Raw genomic sequence first — 26,318 nt, 5'->3', positions numbered from 1 at the left:
GCCAGGCCTTCCACAAGAGTATGCCTGTTTTATGGGGGGGAGGGCTTAGTGAAAGGTTGCTAGTTTGATCCCCAGCTCCTCCTAGCTGAGTGTTGACATGTCCCTGAGCAAGACACTTAACCCTAACTGCTCCTGACGAGCTGGCTGTCGCCTTGCATGGTTGACTCTGCCGTCGGTGTGTCAATGTGTGTATTAACCGATGTAAGTCGCTTTGGATAAAAGCGTCTGCTAAATATTGTAATTATTGATATTTTCAAAACTGTATGTTTGAAGTATTGATTTCAGGATATACACATACAATTGAGAAAAGAAACAACATAAAACCTTATCTTATAAGTGCTTATCTTAGAGTGCGGGCAGGGCATACTGTTCTTATTTAGAATTCCACTATGTTACTCTGCATGTGTGCGTGTGTGTGTGTGTCTGTGTGTGTGTGTGTGTGTGTGGCTCAGTGATGCCAGGAGACACGGTAGTTATGTAAAGGTCACACAGTTAGATCCGGAATTTTTCTATGGAAAATAAAATAAAATAAACAAAAAATGTGTTACCTAACCCGTATCACCCAAGGGATAATGAACAGTGTGTGACAAGAAATAACATATTTAAGAAATGGTGTAGGATGTAAAGTTTAATGTTAGTCTTTAAATACACGACGTCTAAATAACATTGTTTCTTTTGCAGAAGACCGAGGCTGCAGATGATCACCGATGACTCATGGTGGAAAACTGTTTCGGTTCCCATTTTTTCTCTCCGCCTTGTTCCTTCAAATTACACAACAAGCGTCTACAATGCTGTTTCGGTGGCCAGACCTCCACTGGCATCGACACACCGTGACTGTGTGAAACAACAGGCTACTCGATCGCTACGACAGGGGCGATATACTACTTTAGGAGCATAGAATTGCAATATAGTTGACAAATAAGTAGGCAAAAGGCACACATCGTGCATCTGAATATCATCCCCAGTTTCAATGGACTGGTCTTGGACACTTGTGTGTGCGGGCTTGTTTTGGATCGGCCGAGCGAGTGGAGGTAAACGAGCGTCTTTTGTTTACTTGATTGACTTTCAATTTCTTACTGGAAATCTTTCACGTTTAATATTTTGACTTTTTGTATCCATCCATCCGTTTGTATAATTGTAGCCTGTTGCAACCCGGGCTCCTCGTCATAGGTTGCAATTTCGTATAGCCTACTGCTGTTTCGCACACTTTTATTTATTTATTTTGTGCTTAATTCTCTCTCTAACTCTAACTCTGTAATCCGTGTGTTGGTCTTAGAGAAGCAAATGATGGTGGAGCAAAGGATGGTAGAGCAACGGGAGGTAGACATGGGTGAATTCATGACAGGTAGCCTATATTAAGCCATTTTTCTCAAGAATAGAGTGATGAACTATGTTTCATGTGAATACATTAATGTTTCAATTCCTTTGTCTACACACAAACCAGCTATGCATCAGGAGATTCGTGTTGCAGTAGAGATAGAACCAAATGGTAGGCTTACCCGAATGTTTTCATGTTGTTCACGCCGGGGATCTGATTTGATTGATTTGACATGCTAGATTGCCAAAAATTGTTGGTGAAAATAGTCCCACAACCATATTGTGGCACTATTGCAATGGCACTATGCCATTACATTGGCATGGATCTAAAAATAATCTTAGTTATAAATGAATGATTTTGGTGAATTTGGGTACAAAGTAGATGATGTTCCAAACTCTGGTCTCCCTACACGTGTTTACACCATGTGTCTTTTATTTTAGATGATCTAATATACGTTTCTATTCTATTTGGCCTTTGCTCCCCCCCTGGACTTGTTAGGAGAACTAAGCGAAAGAGGTACGTTTAAATACTTTTGTTTCAAACCAAAATAACTTTTAGTGGCAAGAACCTTAATTGATTTCAATGACCATAAATTCCTCCAAAACCTTCCACTGGCAGGTCCTCCAGCGTTTGGGCCTCGGTCTTTTGGTATGCCACCACCTAGTCTGAACTACCCAGTGGAATTCCCCCCGGGGAGACCCATGCCAAACAACCTCCAGGCCATCTGCCTCCACGGGGACCACCGGCCTCGCTACCCAGACACCTACTTTCCCGCCTCTGGGTTTGGACAACTCAAGCGGAGGGCATTAGCAGTCAATCTCGCCGAGTCGTTGTTCAGCGAGTGTTGCGCGGCGGATCAGACCCGGGGTCAGAACCTGACGCTGTGCTGTGTCGAACAGGCGGTAAGCATACTCAAAGTCCTTCATCGGTGAATTAACCTTTATTTCCTGGTTCTGTAGCTGTTCTTTCGTGCTGGAGTTCTTTCATTATACAAGTTCTTTGATTTAACACTCTTTAAAGTAGGTTTGTTGTAGGTAATTTGCCATACCAGGAAAGGCTTGATATGCAAGCACTAAGACGTACAAAAGAGGGAGAAAAAGAGGGAAACATGAATATTTTTGCCGAAAGCATAAAAACATGATGCACTCTGCCACAGCTGTACTTTGAATTAGAACCTTATTTCTGAGTTTCTACAAATAAAAGGTCATTGTCATTGTTGGAGCATAAAAAACACAATGTCTTCCTTATGATAATAAAAAAAAACATCACAAAAAAACACATTCCTGAGATCTTAAACTGAGCTAGAGAGCAGAGAGCTAGAGAGCTAGGTTCAAAGATGGTCTGCCTAGAGGAATGTCAATGTTATCAAAATCAATTTCTCGTTCAAAGCTTGATCCTACTGTTTTGGGATTTACTTTGGTACAGTTTCTTTAAAGATTTTACATCATGAACACTATCCAGGAAGTAGGCATGAACCCACAGATTTTTAAAAAAAACCACTAAGTGTGCTTGAACGTTGTGAGTATAAAATCAGTGCACGGGAAGTTATTGGTATGTCGCTCTAAGCTGGGAAGTGCAAGATAATTGTGGGGCAGCTGTGCAGTGTGACCATAATATTTCTTTCAACAGTTCCATGGGTGTTCTAGTGAACAAGTAGTGTGTATAGGATACATGGATACAGACAGTAGTTTGTAGAGGAGATACAGAACAGAGACATACCTTAAAGGGGACATATGAAAACAACACTTTTCCTGGGATTTGGGGTGTTGTTTTGGGTCTCTGGTGCTCCCAGACGCATACAAACTTTGAAAAAAGTCTGTAGGCCTACATGACTTTTTGAGTGAGATATGCATTTATGAGTGTACCCTGCCTACAATTACCAAACAAACGTAGGAAGGGAACATTTAAATATTCCCTCCCACTTCCCCACCCCCCTCCTATCAGAGCATAGCTAAGATTTTGTGGACCGGCGGACGAGCAGCTCCGGCGGGGGGAGCTCGGCAGCTCAGCTCCGGGAGTACAATCCCTTTTTCCGCCGGACTGCCGCCGAAGCTTCGGCGGCAGTCCGGAGGAGGCGAAAGGGATTGCACTCCCGGAGCTGAGCTGCCGGACTGCTCCCCCGCCTGACTGCCGCCGAAGGACACCCGCCGGACAGCCGCCACCGGACACCCGCTGTCAGCTCCGGCGGGTGTACTCTGTGAGCTGTCCTGAGCTGCCGGACTTCCGCTGAGCTCCCCACACTGTACGGCCGCCGAAGCTTCTCCTCCATGTCACGATTCAATATGGACTTCAGAGAGTCAAGGCCAAAGCTCCTTTCCCCCAATTCTTCTCAACCATGGCCGAGATAACCCCCACTACGAGTCTTTACTGGTTGTGGAAGTACCAGAGAAGTCAGACGCAGTCTTTATGATTCATAATATCATCCGAGGCGCACATAGCTTTTGGCCGAGATATTAGATATAATATAATATAAATACCTATATAATATATTATATTATATAGATATAGAGCCTCACGAGTCCGAACACGGCAACAATCACTTCTCCTCCATGCTGTGGTTCACTCTGACAGCTCATGGTCAATGGGCAGCAGCTCATTTGCATTAAAGCTACAGACACCAGAAACAGCGCATTCTGAAGGGACTAAAACAGAGGGGAATAGCGGTAGGTGAGATATTTTTTCTCCTAAAAGCTATTTCCAGCAAACAGCTTAAATTTTTTTTTTTCTGAAACTCTTATAATATGTTTACTTGTTGGAAAAACTCTATAATATGTCTCCTTTAAAAACACTGGTTTGAAATGTTTAATGGTTCAACTTTGTTAAAAAATGATATATCTCCGGACATAAGGTTGCCGTGATAATGCCTTTTGTAGTGACTCTCTGGATTATTACACTTGCCACTCATTTTTGACTCACAGTCATGTTATTTTTCATACTGAGCTGTGTTATGGTTGGAAAGTTACCTTGTAGTTTGGCCAATGTTGATTTGGAAACGTGTGTGTGTGTGTGTGTGTGTGTGTGTGTGTGTCTGGTGTGTGTGTGTGTGTGTGTGTGTGTGTGTGTGTGTGTGTGTGTGTGTGTGTGTGTGTGTGTGTGTGTGTGTGTGTGTGTGTGTGTGTGTGTGTGTGTGTGTGTGTGTGTGTGTGTGTGTGTGTGTGTGTGTGTTTTGTATTTTGGGGTAAACCATTTGACCTTACCCAAACGTCATCTGAATACAGTTGTGCCCTCTAATTTGTAGACATATTCCATTGTAGTGCCACCCACCGATTGTAGCAACACTGTAATGTAATGCACCGCTGAATGGCTCCTACATCATGATAACTAACCAGGTGTGTTTTGTTTATGTGCTCTACACACTACAGTGGAAGCAGATGGTGGCCACCTTCTGTGAGATGGACACCTCTGTGAAGGACCGTGTGTACTCCTGTTGTAAAGAACAGGGTTCTGCCCAACTCAAGTGCTTCGAGGAGGACGCTCCCAATGCCTCCTACCTGCCCACGGAGGAGCTCCCGGTGTCCCCCATTCCTGTGGAGTCCAGCTTCTCCTTCAGCCCCGACACATGCCTGAGTAACGCACCGCTAAGGTGTACTGAAGCGGTGCCCTGCATCATGAATTTGTTAATTAGTGGAGACGTTAAATTCTTTTACCGTTTTTTTTCCGAATATTTAGGTTTGGAGACAGTACTTCTTTTTTTTGTTGTGACGTGAAACAATATGCTGACAAATACCCTTTTTTAATATATATTACTAATGCATGTTTTTATATTTCTATCTTGCTTAATATTTAGTCGGTTAATCAACTAAACATATTTTGATATTAATATTTGATCTGATTGCGTGGTATTTTCATCATGACATCCCTGCAGAACATGTGCATGTAGTTAACGATGTCCGATGATTCTGTTCACAGATCAACGCTGACACAGAGAAGCCTCAGAGGCACCATACAGCAGAGAACTCTGTCCAACAAAGTGAGCATCAGTTTCCCCCCCGCGCGCCCCATGGCTGACGACATAAAATCGGTCTGCATTCACCACAAGCTGCGCCCGTTCTATGACCTCCGCTGCTTACCACGCAGAGGCTATGGCTGGTTGGTCCGTCAGACCAAGGCCGTCAACCGCCTTGAGAGGGGATTCAAACAGTGCTGCAAAAGAAAACAGGAAGTACTTGAGTGTGCAGATGGAAAGGTAAACGTTGGCATCAACACACCGTGGGACCATTTGTAATTATTCGAAATTGAAGCAAATCCTTTGACCTAAACTTCTGCCTTGTCTCTATATATCCTTGTCTCTATATGACCTTGTCTCTATCTAACCTTATCTCTTTATAACATTGTCTCTATATAACCTTGTTTCGATATATCCTTGTGTTTTGTCAGTGGCGGGAGGAGATGGACAGGTTCTGCCGAGAGGACAAGGAGAGGAAGATGAAGCACCATTGCTGTGAGATGGAAGAGGGCCAGGAGAGATACGAGTGTTTCCATTCCAGTTCTCCCAGCGCTGGCTATAATGTCGACCTGTCGACTTATACGCCCACGTTGCAGAACGCCTCACTCGGCCAGATCTGTGAAACTCACAAGCTCATCAAAAAGAAGTACGGTCTCCAAACCTATCTTTGTTTTCCTTAAAACATTGTTCTTACTTTTCATGTAGAGTTGTGAAATACTAGCACTTACTAAATATCCACATTAATCATTTATCCATGATTCAATCTTATGTTTAACAAAAACTGATCTGGATATTGTGTTAACAGGTTGCTAGCAGGACTTCCGATTCAGAATTTTGTGAAACAGTGCTGCCATCTCTCTTCCAATCAGAGAACTTCCTGTGTTCAGCAAAAGGTGAGTTATTTTTTCTATGAGGGGCTACAGTCAATTGTGAACAATAAATGTTTGTGTTAATATAAACATTGATTTTCTTTACAGATAAAGAACAAAGGCATTTGCTCAACAAGAAAAGCTCCATTTGTAGCCAAGTGTTGCATCACTTCTGTGGATTCCTCCAAATGCATTTCCAAAATACTGATGAATGCCATCTCCAAGCAAATTAAGGTAGACCAGAGGACGAAGAAGTGTCCTCTTTCCTAAAGCCAACTTTCTGTGCATCTTATTCAGATAGGGGCCTAGTTAGCACTTTGAAATAAGAGAAGAAAGGGAACACATTCATAAAGCATGTTGCATGAGGCAATAACAGACCTATTATAGCTTAAACTACAGGCAGTGCTGCTCAGTGTGTTGTAATCCACACACTGTGCTTGAGTGTAAACTTGAAGAAATAACCATGTTTGTGTACGGTATATTAGACAGTGGTCTGTGTCACATACTATAATCAATAGTAAGTAATATTCCTTTTTTGAAATGTATTGGGATTTCTTGATTAAATCAACATTCAACCCTTGTCTTGTTTGTGTTTTTATCTTTCACTTTATATTGCCATTGCAATTTACCATAGTGTCATAAAAACAGGGTGTCTGCAAGCTACTATATTGTGTATATAATACATATGGTAACAAAACGTTTAAAATAGTATTCAAATGATACAATCCATTATATTACACAAATAACTTATGTTTGTATCCTGGAGTATATACTGTATATACATGCTGAGCCTTAGTACTGCATACAATTACCAATGCAAGCAATAATGTGTTAACATGCACCCAATCACAGATTTAAAATGTTTTGCCTTTATGTAAGTATGTATGTATGTCAATTATGGCCCCCATTGAACTCCTTGCCATCCCTGGAAGGAGGGATCCCCCGCTATGTGTTCCTCAAGATTTCTTCCTTGCTAATTAAGGGAGTTTTTTGCCCTCTTGGGGGGCTGGGGTCAGGGGGGTGTCATAAATATGATGCCTGCTAAGCCCTTTGAGACAGTACCTGTGATTGAAGGCTATAAAAATAACATTGAATTTAATTTAATTGAGTTACTTGCCAGCCTGGTCAACTTGGTGTGCTGCAAGCCTGGTCCAATAGGTGCGCTGCCAGTCTGGTCCACTATGTGTGCGGCCAGTCTGGTCCACTAGGGGTGCTAAAGAGCCGAAAGAAGACGCTCGCGCTGGCCGCTATGCGAGCAGTCAGAACCATAATGGCGACCGCCGCTGCAGCCGACCCGGGATCAGCAGTCCCGACAGGTAGCTAGCATCAACCGAATCCGCATGCATTTAGTAACGAAGGATTATTCGACAACTGCGTATCGTTTTTACATTACATTACCGATACGCTTACTGTATTACACCTTATTCAAAACCAGTTACGGTCGCCGAACTTAAATTGGTAGGTTTGGCTAACTCATAGAGACCTAGGAGTTTGCTAGCCAGTTAGCCGCTGTGGTGCTAACATGGCAGGGAAATGTGATATCCGACGTGTGGTTATGCTGTCAGCAAAAATAACTGAACCAACAACAACGTTCTACGATGTTTATCACGATGTTTATTTATTAATAAAACGTGTGGTTCTTTACCAGACCTGTATAATGGCCAGTATCCCCGCTGCGGCTAAGAAGCAACAGCTAGCCCAAAGCAGTGCCCACTATACCGTTATCTCTCTCTAGTTTATCATATCATGTTTGTTAACAATATATTTTGGGGTAATCCACTCCAGGCAGTGATCTTAATTAACATTATTTGCCAATGAGACCAATAATTTGTCAGACATCGGCTTCGCTCCTCCCTAATGTATTGACATCCTTATCTGTAATGTTAACGTGAAGGCACAAGACTGGCTGCCAATCCCATGTACTGACTGATGGTTATAACAAACTATCCCTCCTGTTGCTCTTGGTGGTCCTTTGTAAATGAAGCAACGTAGTTACTTAAATGCAACGTGTGTGTTTATGTGTAGTGTTCAGTAGAAATTGCTTCTGATTCGTGGCATTTATCTGGTGTATCTTTATTATTTGTTCAAATGAACATTTAATATGAAGACGGGTTGTGAGTGGAACAGAGCACCGACACTTCTTTAATATATGAATCCTTTGTGCTCCACTTATCTGCTTTCCTATGTGCTATTCCGCTATGGCCAGCTTATCATTAGATCAGTTCAGTTGTGATCAAGAAGTGTGCCAGAAGTGTCTCTGGTTCTGATCGTTGCAAGACAGTTCTATCAATCAGTCACTTTCTAAAACTATGTTATGTAGAGATGGATCTGACATCCTTTGAAGAGAGCTGGCACTGGGGATTGTTTGGTACAGGGACAGATGGCTGACATATAATTGACTGGCTGGCCGTCTAGACACATTTCCCCTTCAATATCTTTTGTCTCAAGATGTTTACGTCTGTGCATTAATTTTGCTGGCTAAAATTACAATTTGAATAGTTTTCTTATAGGTGGCAGTTATTCCAGCCGTAGTTAGTTGCATAAAAACAAGACAGTTTACAATGTTTCCCTTGCTTCAGGTTACTTGATAATTAAACGTTGAATCAGATCAGCAAAGCTGTCTTGCTTTGCATTTGTTTGTATGAAGAGAACAGCGTTTTGTAGAAGCAGGATCTTTTATTGATGCAGCTATAACAGAGATGTGATTCAGATGGAAACTATCAGACTTTTCCATGTTCTGGGTTTTCCCCATTTTAACACTTTGCTAAATTAATAATAACAATTACAAAGCCTTCATGTGATGGTAAGCATTGCAAATGCCACCGATGGTTGCGATTGGCTCCAAAGCGACATTATGATTACACCCCCACATAAACAATATCAAGTTTCAGATATCTGAATGGTGGAGGAGGGCATTGTCTCACGTGAGGGTGTCGTTCTGTACCCCTAAAGACAGGGCTGAACCTAGTTCGACATGGAAGGTGACATGAGGCCCCAGCAGTCTCTACGGCAGGATGCAAACGACACACACTGACTGGGCCTACTGCATATAAAAAGGAAAACCTAGAAAGGAATGTGAAAATGAGACGGGAGACCCCACTCATGGAAAGCACCAACACGTTGGCAAAATTCAAGTATGGCCTACTTGCAGTCATGCAACCATTACCAGCAATGACTGGGAATATATCTGGGAAGAGATTTTGAGGGGGCTTCTATCTATACACGCACGCACATCCCAGGGTGACACACAAAATATCCAGTGGTCTGCCACGTAATTCCGTGAATGTATCAACAGTAAAAGCCACAGCCATAGATTCCATATTAGATTTTTTAGCATATCTCGGGTTGATCATATCTTGCTCCACAGATATTAGGACTCAGTTCTGGAGGAGAGCATTACAGCGAGGTACCTGCATGTGTGTGTATGTGTGTTTCAGCAGAAACTGCATATGAGTGTCGTGTGTTTTGCCTAACAAGAGTAGAGGGAAGATGGCAGAATGGTGTTTGTGTGTATTGAGATGTTTTCGTTATGAGGTTGCATTGCATGGTATTCCCTTATGTTGCAAGGATGTCTGCTAACGAGACTGCATCATCTTTGAGCAAATGCTTTGCGGATTAAGCCTACAATGATTCTAATTAGATAATTAAACTATGGATGCACTGATTCCACTTTTTCTCTGACCAAGTACAAGTACTTTCATTTTGTTGCAAATGGCGAGTGAACCCACGTTTTCTGCGGGAATTTAAACACTTTTAGATCTTAAATGTGCTTTAGGCTAAGGGTTTTAGGCAAGAGGGAGGCGTGTTATCCCCACTGTTACGGCCCAGTCCAACTTTGTAATACCTCTTAGTACCATCGTTTTTTATGAGCGTTATAATGACTGATTACATGCGCCACACACCGTGGAGATATACTATAGCATTCGCGATATACTAATATACTATCCGGGAATTCTAAACCTCGGAAACGGGTATTAGATATATCACTGCTCAGACGGAGCTTCACCATCCACTACACCGTAGAGGTATACAATACTTTTCTGAAAAGCAAAACTTTCTCTCGGACGCCGCGGTAAACCGCTGCCCAGGCAGAGCTCCACACAAACCACACTGCAGGGCGTTGTGACGCCACCTGCGTTTGCAGCAGACTGGAACATAGTGCACATAGTGTTTTGGGGACTTATTTCAGTAACACTGGTAAAATAGCATAGATTACTAGCTTGACGATCAATAGGACAAATGACGATGTTTAAAAAAAATGGAGTAACTGAGCAGTACTTGGTACTGGCTTCAGTATCAGTGCATCCTTAAATTAATTTAATCATTTTGGCATATTATGACCTATGACAAAATAGATGCTAACATTGGTTACAGGCTAAAGCAGACCTACTCATTGTTATAGTTAAAAATTAAACCTCATATATTGTTATATTTTGGAATTGTTTGAAATGAAATGAGGCTCTTCATTTAAAATCTTTTCCTTGGTGTGCTTACCTTGACGTATTGAGCAATATGACTTGACTGTGACTCAACAATAATGCAAGGATGTTAGAGTTTGACTCTGTTTGGCTGTCTGTGAGCTAGTTATCTTACACAGGTCCTTGGGGTGAGGGCCTATCTAGAGCAGCGTGCTCAAGAGAGAAGTAGTTCCAGTTCATGCAGTCATAGTATTGGGAGCAGCGCTTGGTTACTACTGCTACAATTAGGCCATGGCTCACTCTTGGTCTTTTCGACATACGGCCATGGCTGAAAATAGCTCTGCTAATTAACCAGCAAAGGACTTCTCAATCATTCAGTCAAAATATTCCAAGGCAAATGCTTTCAGTCGAAATGAGTTAGACACCAGACGGATGAACAAATTCTTCTACAACTGATATTGGACTGGTTTTCTTGTTTGATATGCTGACCTGTGGTTCTGCTCCCCATGCTTTATTTCCTTATCCTCATGTCCGTGTTTTTGTCTCCTCACAGGGTCAAGCGGGATTCGAAAAGTGGCGTCTCCCGAGGTAAGGCGTGGTCCCTTCTGAAATAGACTCACTGCTGAGGAAGTAAATGTTGATCCAGTCGGTCCGGCCAGGCCAAGAGGGTTAGAGTTTCGGAGAGTACTTGTTGCCACAAAAATATGGTAACCCAGTTAAGAAAAGTAGTCCTCATACAGGGTGCAAAATATGTAATGTTGTAGATCAGTCACGCTTCTGCCTTGGCCACAAAATCCTTCAATTGAACATGGCTTTAAGTGCTAAGCAAGCAAGAGAGGTTATTTACATTATTTGATTGCGCATCAAAACGTATTTATTAGGTATGTTATGCTCTTTATTTTCAGATGGAACCAGGATTCCTTCACGTCATTCTTTGTTGGCCTATAGCAGTGTTATCAAGTAAATTTAAAGCAAATTTGCGCTACAAAATGATAAACCATTGAGTCATGCGAGCATATCTGTCTGTCTGTCTGTCTGTCTGTCTGTCTGTCTGTCTGTCTGTCTGTCTGTCTGTCTGTCTGTCTGTCTGTCTGTCTGTCTGTCTTGCTTCCTATGACTAGCGTGCAGTAGTTTATGGGATCAAGTACGTCACTTAAAGGCTTCGACTTTTTCCTTTGCTTTAGACTGTTATACTACATATGCATACATGTTTTACGTCTGCTAAACTATATATGAGGAGCTCTTTTCCAAAACGCTATAAATCATTTTGAATAGTTTTCAGGAAAAGGAAAAATAACGGAAAAAAACTGCATCTTGCGGTACATTTTAAACAAGGAAATACAGTGATTTGGCATTAAACGTTAATGGAGCAGTGAATAGGTTCAGTACACAGACAAATTGCATGACAAACTCATATATACTCACTTATATACTCATATATACAAGTCTGAGCCAGGGGGAGACGAGTGTTCAAGCCCACCGAGAACGCCCCTCATTAAGTGCGTGAAACGGCTTGTTTGCGCTCAAACTTAACTTCTGTAATACGTAGTGGGATGCCAGACTGGGCGGTGCCGCAATGTTAACAACTTCTCTGGGGTGGGAATTTGTCGACACACGCGCAAAGCGTTCCAAAAATCGCCACAGAGTTGGTGTGCTGACCAATCACAGCAGACTGGGCTTGGGAGGGGGGCCTCAATCCGACATGATACAAAACTGTTTTTGAAAGATGCTGAGATTGGTTTTGCAGAAACGGTGTGAGAATAATAAGAGTAACCCCAAATGCAATTATTTAGCCTAAAAAAAAAGCATGATATAGGACCTTTAATAGAACTACGGGTGAGAGACATAATGGAGAAGTCAGGCGAGGTTGACTTAGATGCCTCACTCACCTTTCAGCTGAAGCAATACATATATAAATAGCGAAAATAAATGCTCTAGTTGTTTGGATTGTTAGCATCACAATACCCCTAGTGCCCTCTAATACCCCCTTTCATATTTTTATTGTTCCCTTTCTTCATCTCAGATGGCCAGTTCTGCAGCTGCTGCTCAGAGTATGAAAAAGACTATTGGTCACCGGGGTGTTGAGACCACCACTGGAGAAACCACCTACAAAAAGGTCTGTTCATTCAACATTTACCCTTTTCTGCAATGGTGAATGCTATAACGGACCAACCCATAGACCTGCATTTTTTAGGGATGAATTGCAAGAGACTTAAACCCACAAAAGCTGCCGGGTCGAAAAAAGATATATAAACATCTTGAATTTCCCCCATCTTCTTTAGACCACATCCTCAGCCTTAAAAGGTGCCATTCAGCTGGGCATCACTCACACCGTTGGCAGCTTGAGCCAAAAAGCAGAACGAGATGTGCTAATGCAGGACTTTGTTGTAGTTGAAAGCATTTTCTTCCCCAGGTAAGTAACAGAGGCTGCAGTCAAAGGTACTGTTTTAACATGATTACACTCTGTGTATAGATTTCTCTATCATACTAAAGATGCCTATTTCTGATTACAGTGAAGGCAGTAACCTGACCCCTGCACATCACTATAGTGACTTTCGCTTCAAGACCTACGCCCCGATTGCCTTCCGCTACTTCAGAGAACTGTTTGGCATTCGACCAGACGACTACCTGGTTAGTGCACCATAGATTCTCATTTCATCTCAGTGTTTCCCCTAGGATGGAGTTGCAGCAGCAGAGGTGAAATGTTATGTTTTTTGCACGCACATTTTTTTGTGTGCTCGCAAAGCGCACCCTGCCGGGAGGTTTCTATGTTTCTGCTGGCAACATACATACAGTACATTTGTACACAGTAATGAGCAGGGGAAATAAGGAGAGATTCAACATATTACAGGTATAATCTTTAAAAGCATTATTTACATTTATTTAACAAAAAATATTTTATATCAACAACCACCCTATACATTAAAATCCCATAACCCAAATACTACAACAATCGAAAAGGTCTGTGCCTCAAACCAAAACATCTTCCAACTCCCTCCCCTCTCCCCATCACAAAGGTTGTAGTAGTAGCATAAATAGGCCATGCCTCTATCGAACAAGTTTTGGGGCTCTAGAGTCAATAATGGCGACGCTACTGAAAATATTGCTAACCACACCAGCATGATGTAGCATCTTTGCCGATATGTAAACTAATAATCCTAGCAGGGCTGGCGCGTCCTATAAACTCTAAGTGCTTAGAGTAGCTGTAGCTTCCATTCAGCATAACGAATGGTCCTGCTCAAGCATCTAAATGCCTTTTGTTATCCATCCAACTTTGGATTTTTCTAGTAACTTCAAACCATTTTTCATCTTTTATTTTTTGGAAGTCTACTTCCTATCTTGAATCCCGGTACTTGTGTTCCCTTCAGTACTCTTTGTGTAACGATGGACTGATCGAGCTGTCCAACTCGGGCGCCAGCGGATCCCTCTTCTACGTCTCCAGTGACGACGAGTTCATCATCAAGACTGTGCAGCACAAGGAGGCAGAGTTTCTGCAGAAACTCCTGCCAGGATACTTCATGGTGAGTCCTCCACACGAGCGTCAGATCAACCCAATGCAACTATATTATAGATAATAATGATTCTAATCATATTATTTTGCATTTTGCTCATTTATAGCTCTAGTCTGGCTGTAGCTGTCTATGGACGAAAGCATCTGCTGAATGACTATTCTATGAGATTATATCAAAATATGCAGTTCTATTTCATGTAGGGTATGCCTACAATCATTGAACTAGTTATAATTACATTACTATTAGGGATGCACCGATATGAACATTTTGGCTGTTACCAAATTTTGCTTTTTTTTTTTTTTTTAAAGTTTCTGAGATGATCAACTTTTGTACGGATTGAAAATCATGCAATCTGAATTTTTTAATGTCTTCCTTTATTTTCAAAACGTATTTAACTTCCAAATAACAAGGTTACAGGGCTACCATAAAACATAAGTAGCCAACCTTTACCAACAAACCTATACTCTAGAGTCTAGGGTCTATAGCATATAAACGCGTTGTCTGATTACAGTTTAATTCATTTTTCACAATTTACCAGCTCTCGTTTTGAAGAATAATCACTGCGCCTTTCGTTGCAATGGGAATCGCGACGGTCTATACTTTCCACATAAAGTGTACATATTTATAATTTGAAATTCGTCCCAGCCTTTATACCACAGATACTATAGGGTCTATATTATATAACTGCCTTTTCTGATTACAATTTAATATGACAGTAAGCTGACAACATCGCTAATTAACACCGCAACTGCAAATTAACCACACAGAGATAACCATGGCAACCGGTCAAGCTAATTTTCTTTTTGCGATCATTCTGCCCGGACATCCGCCTTGTTGATAAACAAATAATCCCCCAATACACATTGCCAAATCCCAAGCAACTAGAGGATATACATCGGTGTGGATACCGGCCCAATTTTACTCATCGTACCAATCCGATATGTTAAAAAATGACGAACATCGGCCAATACCGATATTAATGCCGATATATCGTGCATCCCTAATAACTATCTTTCTATTTCATGTTGGCTTTGCTGTCTAGGCTTCACCTAGAATCATAGAATTAGAGTTATAATAACATATCTATCATTCTGTTTCATGTAGGCTATGCTGTCCAGGCTTTACCTACAATCATAGAACTAGAGATATAATAACATAACTATCGTTCTGTTTCATGTAGGTAATGCCGTCTAAGCTTTTCCTACAATCATAGAACTAGAGTTATAATAACATAACTATTGTTTCTCCTATTCAGAATCTGAACCAGAACAAGCGGACTCTGCTGCCGAAGTTCTACGGGCTGTACTGTGTGCAGGCGGGCGGCAAGAACATCCGCATCGTGGTGATGAACAACCTGCTGCCCCGCATCGTCCCCATGCACCTCAAGTACGACATGAAAGGCTCCACCTACAAGAGGAGGGCCTCACCCAAGGAGAGGGAGAAGGCCGTGCCCACACACAAGGACCTGGACTTCATCCAGGACATGCCCGAGGGTCTGCTGCTGGAAGCGGACAATTACAATGCCCTCTGCAAAACCATCCAGAGAGACTGCTTGGTGAGTCGGCCACAAACACATGCCTATTGGTTTGCGCCCAAATAAAGAGGCCAAACCACAAGAAACTGAGTCGACATGCAACTACATGTTATCTTGTATTGTGCGTATGCTGTTGTAGCTCTTGCAGAGCTTCAAGATCATGGACTACAGCCTGTTGGTTGGCATCCACAACCTGGACCTGGCCAGTCGAGAGCGGGAGCGTGCGGGTGGGCAGTCGGGGGACAGTGTGGGATCGGAGGGGGCTGTGACCCCAGACCAGCGCCGACCCCAAACCCAGAAGAGTCTCTACTGCACGGCCATGGAGTCGATCCAGGGAGAGGCTCGGGGAAAAGGGGCCATGGACTCGGAGGACCAGTGAGTTGCTTTCTTCTCCACCCAACACATGTATTCAATCAACCATAAGCTGCTCACACCCATTAATGCCTGGTTGTGTCTGCTCCTCTGACCGTGTCGCTGCAGTATGGGTGGGATCCCAGCGCGAAACGCTAAAGGAGAGCGGCTGCTGTTCTACATCGGCATCATTGACATCCTACAGTCCTATAGGTTGGTAGCACAGAGGGCCTGGAACGACCCTGTGGAGTGTTGTTAAGTCATGTACTCATGTAATGTTTTGTATATATATATTTTTGTGTATATTTTGTTGTACTGTAAGAGAGTGGTAAGTATAGATATGCTGCCTGTTGTTCTATGAACGATTCTGTTCTGGGCTTTTGCAGAATTTAGAAGCAGACTTTCCATAAGTAGATAAGTGATTTATGATGGCAGTTCCCATTAACCTCTCCATTCCCAAAAACCCCGTCATCGGGATTAGCCCCTAATTTCAAAGATGCAGCAAGGTATTTAAACACATAAGAAGGAAGTCATGTGACAAACCAGTATAAAAATTTGATTCCCAACTTTTAGTCTATCATAACTATTGTTAGCTAAACTACATATTAGTCCAACCCCAAAGAAAATAAGAGGTATGCAACAACAATTATGTAACTGCACGTGGAACATCGATATCCGTCGTTTCACTTAATTGATATATGACGTGTAAATATATATATATATATATATATATATATATATATATATATATATTAGTGGTGGGCATAGATTTTTTTTTTTAATCTAGAGTAATTCCAAAATTAATCTAGATTAAAATGGCAAACGGCAAAAAATCAGTTTGTTTACCTTGACAGCGGTCAATTATACTTGGCAATGGTGAATTATCAAATATAATTCACAGCCGGAAGTTGTGAAGTGCCCATGCAAGTGAACAAAAATAATTGACAGCTGAACGTTGGGAAGGCCCATGCAAGTGAATGGAGCAGTCTACAGCATTGAGAAGAGCCGTGTAATAATCCATAATAATGTAAGGTTTAGAAGTTAAATATTTGAAAGTTGTAGAATAAATTAAAATAATTTATATTCGAGTTAATTTGTAGAAATGTATTTAAAATGTTAAGTCAGTTAATCATTTACATATTTATGTTAACACAATTATTACTTACATATTTACATGTTCACATTAACACAGTCAGGCTATTCTGTTGAATCTGCCTCTCTGATTCCCTCACGTTTACCTCAGTCTAAATTCTAGCTTCTGATTGGTTAGTTCAGTCACGTGATGGGTCCGAACAAGGAAGTGTTGTGAGTTGAAAAGTAAAGTAAAGTAAAGTACCGCTTGAGAAAGTCACCCGACCGTCTCCCTGCTGTTTATTCTCATAAAGAGTGGTCAACCACCACATATCGAACCCTCACGTTACAATAATTCCACTAGTTTTTTTTTAGTTTTTTTTACAAGCGGTGGGTACAAAATGATTCTTGACGAAAACTGGTGGGGGCGCGTCCAGCGTAAGTGACGCCTATGCCCAGCCCCCAACTCAACTTTGAAAATAGATTAACGGCGATATTTTTTTTATCGCCCGATAAAAGTTTGGCGTAAACGCAGCCGTTAACGCCGATAACGGCCCACCACTAATATATATACATACACACAGTCAGGTCCATAAATATTGGGACATCGACACAATTCTAATCTCTTTGGCTCAATACGCCGCCACAATGGATTTGAAATAAAACAAACAAGATGTGCTTTAACTGGAGACTTTCAGCTTTAATTTGAGGGTATTAACATCCAAATCAGGTGAACGGTGTAGGAATTACAACAGTTTGTATATGTGCCTCCCACTTCTTAAGGGTCCAAAAGTAATGGGATAAATTAACACTCATAAATCAAACATTCACTTTTTAATACTTGGTTGCAAATCCTTTGCAGTCAATTACAGCCTGAAGTCTGGAACGCATAGACATCACCAGACGCTGGCTCTGCCAGGCCTCTACTGCAACTGTCTTCAGTTTCTGCTTGTTCTTGGGGCATTTTCCCTTCAGTTTTGTCTTCAGCAAGTGAAATGCATGCTCAATCGGATTCAGGTCAGGTGATTGACTTGGCCATTGCATAACATTCCACTTCTTTGCCTTAAAAAATTCTTTGGTTGCTTTCGCAGTATGCTTCGGGTCATTGTCCATCTGCACCGTGAAGTGCCGTCCAATGAGTTCTGAAACATTTGGCTGAATATGAGCAGATAATATTGCGCGAAACACTTCAGAATTCATCCTGCTGCTTTTGTCAGCAGTCACATCATCAATAAATACAAGGGAACCAGTTCCATTGGCAGCCATACATGCCCACGCCATGACACTAACACCACCATGCTTCACTGATGAGGTGGTGTACTTTGGATCATGAGCAGTTCCTTTCCTTCTCCATACTCTTCTCTTCCCAGCACTCTGGTACAAGTTGATCTTTGTCTCATCTGTCCATAGGATGTTGTTTCAGAACTGTGAAGGCTTTTTTAGATGTTGTTTGGCAAACTCTAATCTGGCCTTCCTGTTTTTGAGGCTCACCAATAGTTTACGTCTTGTGGTGAACCCTCTGTATTCACTCTGGTGAAGTCTTCTCTTGATTGTTGACTTTGACACACATACAGCTACCTCCTGGAGAGTGTTCTTGATCTGGCCAACTGTTGTGAAGGGTGTTTTCTTCACCAGGGAAAGAATTCTTCGGTCATCCAACACAGTTGTTTTCTGTGGTCTTCCGGGTCTTTTGGTTTTGCTGAGCTCACCGGTGTGTACTTTCTTTTTAAGAATGTTCCAAACAGTTGATTTGGCTATATCTAATGTTTTTGCTATCTCTCTGATTGATTTGTTTTGATTTTTCCGCCTAATGGCTTGCTTCACTGATAGTGACAGCTCTTTGGATCTCATATTGAGAGTTGACCGCAACAGATTCCTAATGCAAAGAGCACACTTGAAATGAACTCTAGACCTCCTATCTGCTCCTTGTTAATGGGATAAGGAGGGAATAATACCCACCAAGCCATGGAACAGCTGATCAGCCAATTGTCCTATTACTTTCGGTCCCTTAAAAAGTTGGAGGCACATATACAAACTGTTTTAATTCCTACACGTTCACCTGATTTGGATGTAAATACCCTCAAATTAAAGCTGAAAGTCTGCTGTTAAAGCACATCTTGTTTGTTTCATTTCAAATCGATTGTGGTGGTGTATAGAGCCAAAGATATTAGAATTGTGTCGATGTCCCAATATTTATGGACCTGACTGTATAAAGCTGACACTCCACTGGTTCCAACAGTCCAAACCATATCACTATGCGAGTAAAACTTGCCAAACTAACAAAAAACATAAAAAATATACTAGTGCTGGCAGCTTAACGCGTTATTAACGGCGTTAACGCAAACCAAATCTAACGGCGTTCGTTTTTTTATTTTTTAACGCTCTTTTGGCTTGGCAAACGTTGTCGTTTTTTCACCTGCTGTCTAGCAACAACTAGCCACGTTAGAAAAACGACAACACCATACCGGATCTACAACGGAAACAAAAAACAAACACACTGCATGAACTTGTTGGGGCAAGCAAGGATACGGAGCGGGTGAAAAACTCCTTAAAGGTGTGTTTGTGTTTGTGTGTCACTCTGTTCGAGCCTGCACAAGAGTTCAATGTTGCCATTAGCTGTTAGGTCTTTCTGACCGATAGCAGTTCAAGGCCCACCTGGGCTGTACCACTTCGGGAGGGGCCGCTAAGTTACTCCCCTCTAGACAAAATCGACTTGGTTGCGAACTTGCAATGTTGACAGTTTGTGAGTGTTGTGTCTAATATCAGAACACGTGTTCTTCAACGCCATCTTGTGGCCCCTCTGTGTATCTTTTTTTTTTGCTATCATTTTGTGAAATTCGCCTAGACCTTTCAAAAGAGGGTCAAATGTCAAAATTGTATAATGGTTTCCAAAGATATCTACCTGTTTAGGATCAGGTTTATTTTTTGCTATTCGCCTTAACCTACCTCCATTAAAACCTATCTTTGCTCTACCTCACCTTATTGACATCAGATATTGTCCAAGGTTGTCATCAGATGTTGTGCTTTGGCCCTATCATACGATAGAGCTCCCAACTGTAATGCTCCACGTGGTATTCATTCGAATTACTTTCAGGCGAAATCCAATTTTCTACTTCTATCTTCTAGCTGTATTCACTCTAAAAGATTAGTATCCACATTGATTAGTTCACTTTCGGACAATCTCACAGGTGTTATGTTTCTTTTGGTACAGAGATTACATTTTATAGGCCTTGCAGTTTTGGAGAGTCTACATTAGCCATTTTGGAGAAAGCTATCTTCTGAGAGTATAGAACCGATAGAATCCAACCCTCCCTTCAGGCCTTTTTCCAAAGCCCCTCCACCAAAACACGTGAACAGATAGCTAGCTTAAGCAGTAGGTCGGCCTAGCCTTGTGGAAGACGGTCATGCGCAATGAGTGCAATTTCATGTATTTGTTGCTGACAGGATGTTTAAACAAATAGGACATAAAATGCTTGGCAAACCACCGCAGTCGTTAAAGGTAGAATTATCTGAAATCCAGGAGGAACGCACAAGGGGAATCTCCTCTTTAGGACTTCCAACAGCAAAAATGGATAAATGTTTAAAAAATATGTGAAAGCTACATCAAAGCAATCAGTCACAAGTACAAATACTTATGGTAATGTTTTATGTGTACAGAATTATTTGGCAAATATACCCATTCTTGACATTAATTTGATCTTGTTATAATTTTAAATTATTGACATCGTCCCCCACCTCTTCTTTTTGGATGCGTCAGGTTCATTAAGAAGTTGGAGCACTCGTGGAAGGCCCTGGTCCACGACGGGGTAAGAGTCTGCTCGTTGGACAGCCAATGGAACCCACATGAGAACCACGCCAGAACACCACTGACTTCAATGGTTTCCATTGCAGGACACGGTTTCAGTTCACAGACCGGGCTTCTACGCTGAGCGGTTCCAGCAGTTCATGTGTAACACAGTGTTTAAGAAGATTCCACGTAAGTGTTTGCATGCGTCATTAACAATATTTATGAATGTTGATATCGTAATTACGAGTATTAGAATAAGGGAATGTGATTAGCTGCAGCTTATGAAATCTAAAATAATGAGTGATCCTTTCTCTGTTTCTCGTTCCAGTTAAAGCATCTCCATCTAAGAAGAGCCGAGGTGGGGGGCCCGGAGGCCTGAGGAGGGCCCCTACCCTGGGGGGCCCTATCCCGCTCTCTCAGGCGGCAGGTGACCCCAGAGCGACGTACCACAGCCATTTCAAAAGCACAGAGGCAGACGGAGACAGTGGTAAGTGTGAGATCATGAGAATCAACGCAATATGCAGCTTAATGGTGACCCTGCAGATTTTGGCGTGTTCCTCATGAATGTTCTTTGCGTTCAGGCATGCAGTCGGACAGACCGGATCTCGTACCAAGGACCCCACCCTTGGCCGAGAACGCTGCTGACTACGAGGCCAACTTGTCCACTTCCTCTCTGGGCAGCACAGGGATGGCCTCCTCCTCTCCTCTACGACGGTGAGAGGACTACCGTGTTGTCTCTACTAGAGTCTTATTTTACCTCACCCTTGATGGGGCAGATCATCCATGGCATTCCTGTTGGTTTCAAACGTATGACTCCTCTCTATGCAGCTCTGTGGGGGTGGAAGTGCACAAACCTGCCAACACGGAGCATGACCAGGGTGCTTCTCACAGGTACTGCCATCTACAGATCTTCACTATGCCCCACTGCTCCACATTCTTCCTGCATGTTGTCTGGAATATTCAATTAATAAATTATTCCTTCAACTCTTTTTGTGTCAGTTTGGGGGCAGAATCACCGGGAAACCATTCTGGCAACCTGTCCGGAAATGAAGATGTGGTTTCATTATCGGATATCATCCCCGAGACCAACATCTGTTTTGTAAGTAATCGCTCGCACCCGTCCACATGCACGCATACGACCCTGCTCACATAATGCACACTATAAATACCGTGCCTATATCTCTGGTTGCTGCGTGTTCCTGTTGTGGATGGGAGTCTGCGATGACTGAATGTTCCCCTGGCTGTTTTTCTTCTTCATCCCCCAGTAAAAAGCGTTTCCGGTGTTATCCAAGGACAAAGCGGTTCTGAGAGAATTATGGTGGGTGGAAGTGGAGAGAAGAGCATCCATAGCGGATCCAGCCCTCCCCCTCCCCCTCCATCCATCCATCGTGTCCTCACCCACGTATGCAGTGGGTGCTGCGGCTGCTGTGAGGAGGCGGGCTGGAGGGCTGTGAACACTGGCACTAGTGACACTGAGAAGCTGCGGTGGAGGAGGAGGGGAGAGAGGAAGAGGAAAGCTGGTTTGTTGTTTGGCTCGCTGGTTGATTGTAGGCGCTCCCCATCCACACAAAAAGGGTGGATGCTGCTGGACGTAAAATTATATAGTTTCATCTACAGAGATATCGTTACCATGCACGCACTCGCGTCACGAGACTTCCCTGACCCGGCACAAGCAGCCAGAATAGTCAATTTATTCAGTCATCCCTTATGCAGCAAGTTGTCATGTTTTTTTAAACAATATTATTCTTAAATACTTTGCAATGCTCTCACAATCCTTGACTGACATTCTCAATGTGTGTGCTGTGATGACACGTCGCTGTTGTGATGGTGTGTGTCATTTCATCTAATGGAGAGTTGGCGATCTTTAACTTAAAGGGGCTGTGAACCCAAAACCTGTTTTTTCGCTTTAAAAGTGGTAATATTTGCTGCTGACCGTCAACCTATTAATTTATGCCATTTTATCACTAACTAAAATAAGACCGTAATCAAGAGAAGAAAATGAGTAAAATCCAATGTTTTTCCATTCTACCCAAAACATGTTAACGTTCCTCTCTGCTTCGAGCGCAGGTAACGGTCTTTTCGAGACCCCGAAGTGCCTGTTAGTATACTCCTTGGCGTCATGACCAAGGGACACCAGGGCGAGGTGTGTTTGGATGTAGGTAGGATGTGGGGGAGCTCTGTCTGGGAAGTGCTGGACCACGGTTACCGAAAGAGGCTTGAGTTTCACCAATTATGAGGCCATGGTATGTGCGGATGTCTGGAGCCTGTTCTGGGCAGCCGTTGATTTTAAAGGTCACGTCCGAGAGGGCTAGGCTTCCAGGACACCTATTATTCAATTACTCAATTGTGTGTGGATGTGTGGAGCTCGATCTGAGATACGGCTTGTATTGATATCCGCGTCCGAGTGAGGGTTAAGCTTCTCAGTATAACACTACAGTGTGTGGTGCGTTTAATATACAACGTTGCTCATTTTAAACCTCATACACAACGACGGTGGGTTGGAACACGCCCCCTCTTTCCTAGCCCTTTCCTAGATCACGAAACACATGTTTTTAATTCTGAGTGTTAGAAGTCCAGCTGAAACCACGAGTTCACTTGTTCTTTAACAGCTAACCAGCCTGAAAGATGATAGTGGTACAGCTTATTGAGAATACCTGGGCGGTAAAAGAGAGTATGTGTGCGGGTTTGCGTGTGGTCAGCGTAAGTAGGTCGATCGTTGGATGTCAAGGGAGGCTTAACAACTTGTCATGGGCACCATGTTTTTCTATCGGGACACCCTCCATCCATTATAGGCCACTCTTTGTAATGGACCATGGTTGGAATTTGCTGCTCCTGATGTAATCATGTTTGCATTTCAATGATTGAAATGTCTGAGTGTCTGATGTCATAATTATCCTAGAGTAAAACTTGGTTTTAACTATGAAAAAAAAAAAGAAAAGATTGTCAATTTGAGTTGTGTGCTCCTATATGTTGAGTGTCATGGTGGGTTAGGGTCATGAACTGTAGATCTCCCTCTGTGCTGTGACCATGTGTGCCGCCATCTGTTGGAGAATATTGGTTAATGTAAGGATTATGCAGTTGCTGGGATAGTCCTATATTGTCCACTATTGTGCCATAAGTTCAGAGTGCCTCAACACCTTACTAAAAGTCAATTTTCTGATGCTGGTTATTTCCGTAACCACAAACACTCGTCCACTTGGGTGAGGATGTTTTATTTCTCAATGCTCTACTGCATATTGACCCTTACGGCCGACTTTGTTGAACAAATGAAGGTCTGAATGTCCAACCAAACGGCTGTTGATGCCAAACATGGATGTCTGTCCAAGCACAGTTATTGATGCTTATTCTGGTTGGAGCCCATTTGTTTTGTGTGACACTTTTCAGAACTGGCTCCAAAATTGCCTTAGCGTTTCCTCTCGTAGAGTAAAGTTAAATACCCTTTTGGCAGTGTAGTTGAGGAAAAAATACTGTTAGATTGCGCAAGTCTGATAAATGTAAAAGCTTTTATTTCTGCTGGTTACAGAAATGATTGTCACAATCACTCCTGGACCAACTTGGTATAAACAGTATGTTTAACTTTTATTCTTTTGATAGTTGTAGTCATTAGCACATATTATATTGTGTAAATAAATGGTGTTTTATTTAAATATAAACAGATTTGTCTGTTTTATCTTTGTGTATTTTGTTGTTTGAGGCTTGGAAACAATCAGTTATACTTTGCATAAAATATCAATTGAGATATTTTGCAATCACTCGCAATCAATTTAGGCAAACAGTGTTTTTGATTTTCTAAAATTTCTTCATGTAAATATGACTAGACCATTAGGCACACCTGGTCTATGCATTAGAGAGGGAGAATAAGAAATGTGAGCAGTAGATGGAAAATTCCCATGGGTCCGCATGGTAGAGCGTTGTGAAAATGTCCTGTGTGTTGAAGGCGGTCATGCCCCAAAGAACCCAGCACAAACCGCAGTCACGTTGGGGCTGACTGCTTGAGATTGCGTGATGGTAATGCAGTGAAGCAACCATCCTTTGGTGAGGGATATTGGTGGATTGTTGGCCCTGTGTTTTAAGACTCAATTGATTTTCTTTCCCCCAAGCGGGTTTTCATGTCCTAATGAGCTTTGCTTCGACACATTTAAAGTTCTTTGCTCCCCACATTCCGAATACTTTGGGTTTTTTATTTTGAATATTTTCAGTTTTTGTAGCGATTGTTGTCCTGTCTGATTAGTAGTGGTGTCCTGACATTTCATTTGATGAATTTAATGTAGAATCATAACTATCTTGAGTTTACTTTACTGAAATCAGTTTTAAGTCTTATCTTATGAAACGGCCACCAAAGAGTACACTCCGAGTATTTATTCTTTATTGCTATGATTTCTACACAATGGGACTGTACAATGTTTTATATACCAGTTTCCTAAACCGAAAGGCACCATTTGTATCTGTAGATAGTACTTCAACCATATTATACAAGAGACCTATAAACCAATGGCGCCCAAGGGTCAGCACACTAAAACAAACACTACAACATCTACAAACGAATGCAATACTAACAGTCTGCCGTCTTATCTCAGAGAGACTCCTTTATTATAGCAAGAATGAATTGGAGTCCAAAATCCTAATTCTTTATGTACTTTTGACAGACAAAATACTTTTTGTAACAAATGTGTATTATACTCTTGACATATTTGTCAATTTCCTTTTTAATACTTTGTGGTTAGTACGCTATGATAGATATATTCTTTCCATAATTTAGGATTTTACAATCTTATGCTTTTCCACATGAATGTTTTCATGGCTCATGTTGCTTATTTGTGCTCTAATGACTATATTTTTACCCTGTACAAAATGTGGATATGTAAATAGAAGTCACAGAAATGCCTTCTCATGCGATATGTGCTGCCTGTTTCTCCTGCCATGTTTTCGTTATGTGGTGGTGATGTTTTTCATATTATCTCCAACTTCAAAGAAATAAACATATTTTCTAAGTCTTGCTTCAAATCTTTTATTTCATTTTTGTTTTATTACAAGTTGGTGTTCGGACATGTGCCCTCCACATGTTGAAATTGTACATATGTCGTCCCAATTTCACAAATTAAAGGTCCCATGGTGTGCTACTTTGGATGCTTTAATATAGATATTAGTGGGCCCCTAACACAGTATTTGAAGACATTCCCGAAATTCAGCCGGGGTGCAGTATTACAGACACTACGAGCCAGTCACACATTTAGCTTTCCCCAAACGTGATTATTAGTATTAAATGTACATGGTAATAAAATAGTTGTTTATTTTCATCCGTTTGCCCCTTTTGACGGACCGGCCTCTAGCATTCGCCCATGTCCCGGGCTGTCCTGTAAGTATGTAGTTTACCATCTGGTTAACCATACTGTAGTTTTATCTGGGAGCAGAGCTGTTCTCAGCCTCCTGAGACCTCTCTGCCGCTGTATATGTCCTTGCTTTTGCCCATGCTTTGGACTTCTCCTTGCGGAGCTCTTAGAGAGACGCAGGG

General features: G+C 42.0%; 2 protein-coding genes across 4 annotated transcripts; both read left to right on the top strand.

Moving 5' to 3' along the window:
* The first annotated feature begins 757 nt into the window (after positions 1-757).
* LOC130391321 (extracellular matrix protein 1-like) lies at positions 758-6,723 on the top strand. Of its 2 annotated transcripts, XM_056601379.1 has the most exons (10): positions 759-1,031; positions 1,277-1,345; positions 1,445-1,489; positions 1,817-1,834; positions 1,937-2,220; positions 4,681-4,901; positions 5,228-5,504; positions 5,696-5,910; positions 6,070-6,157; positions 6,242-6,723. In XM_056601379.1, the coding sequence occupies exons 1-10, from the start codon at positions 971-973 to the stop codon at positions 6,401-6,403; spliced, it is 1,440 nt and encodes a 479-aa protein (XP_056457354.1). In that variant the 5' UTR covers positions 759-970; the 3' UTR covers positions 6,404-6,723. The 2 variants fall into 2 exon arrangements, with proteins under 2 accessions (XP_056457355.1, XP_056457354.1); XM_056601380.1 differs by lacking the exon at positions 1,445-1,489 and having other exon boundaries at positions 758-1,031.
* Positions 6,724-6,833: 110 nt separating this feature from the next.
* On the top strand, positions 6,834-25,147 carry pip5k1ab (phosphatidylinositol-4-phosphate 5-kinase, type I, alpha, b). Of its 2 annotated transcripts, XM_056601377.1 has the most exons (17): positions 7,381-7,449; positions 9,501-9,539; positions 11,105-11,139; positions 12,575-12,667; positions 12,834-12,964; positions 13,065-13,182; positions 13,920-14,072; positions 15,319-15,618; positions 15,737-15,972; positions 16,078-16,161; positions 20,777-20,825; positions 20,911-20,995; positions 21,135-21,293; positions 21,388-21,520; positions 21,635-21,697; positions 21,806-21,905; positions 22,072-25,147. In XM_056601377.1, exons 1-17 carry the CDS (start codon positions 7,383-7,385, stop codon positions 22,072-22,074), a joined length of 1,848 nt encoding a protein of 615 aa, XP_056457352.1. In that variant the 5' UTR covers positions 7,381-7,382; the 3' UTR covers positions 22,075-25,147. The 2 variants fall into 2 exon arrangements, with proteins under 2 accessions (XP_056457353.1, XP_056457352.1); XM_056601378.1 differs by lacking the exon at positions 9,501-9,539 and having other exon boundaries at positions 6,834-7,449.
* Positions 25,148-26,318: the final 1,171 nt, after the last annotated feature.

Source organism: Gadus chalcogrammus, chromosome 11 (assembly GCF_026213295.1).
Source record: "Gadus chalcogrammus isolate NIFS_2021 chromosome 11, NIFS_Gcha_1.0, whole genome shotgun sequence".
Lineage (NCBI taxonomy): Eukaryota > Metazoa > Chordata > Actinopteri > Gadiformes > Gadidae > Gadus > Gadus chalcogrammus.
Note: the sequence above shows the minus strand (reverse complement) of the source record. Positions and strands in the feature narration are given on the sequence as shown.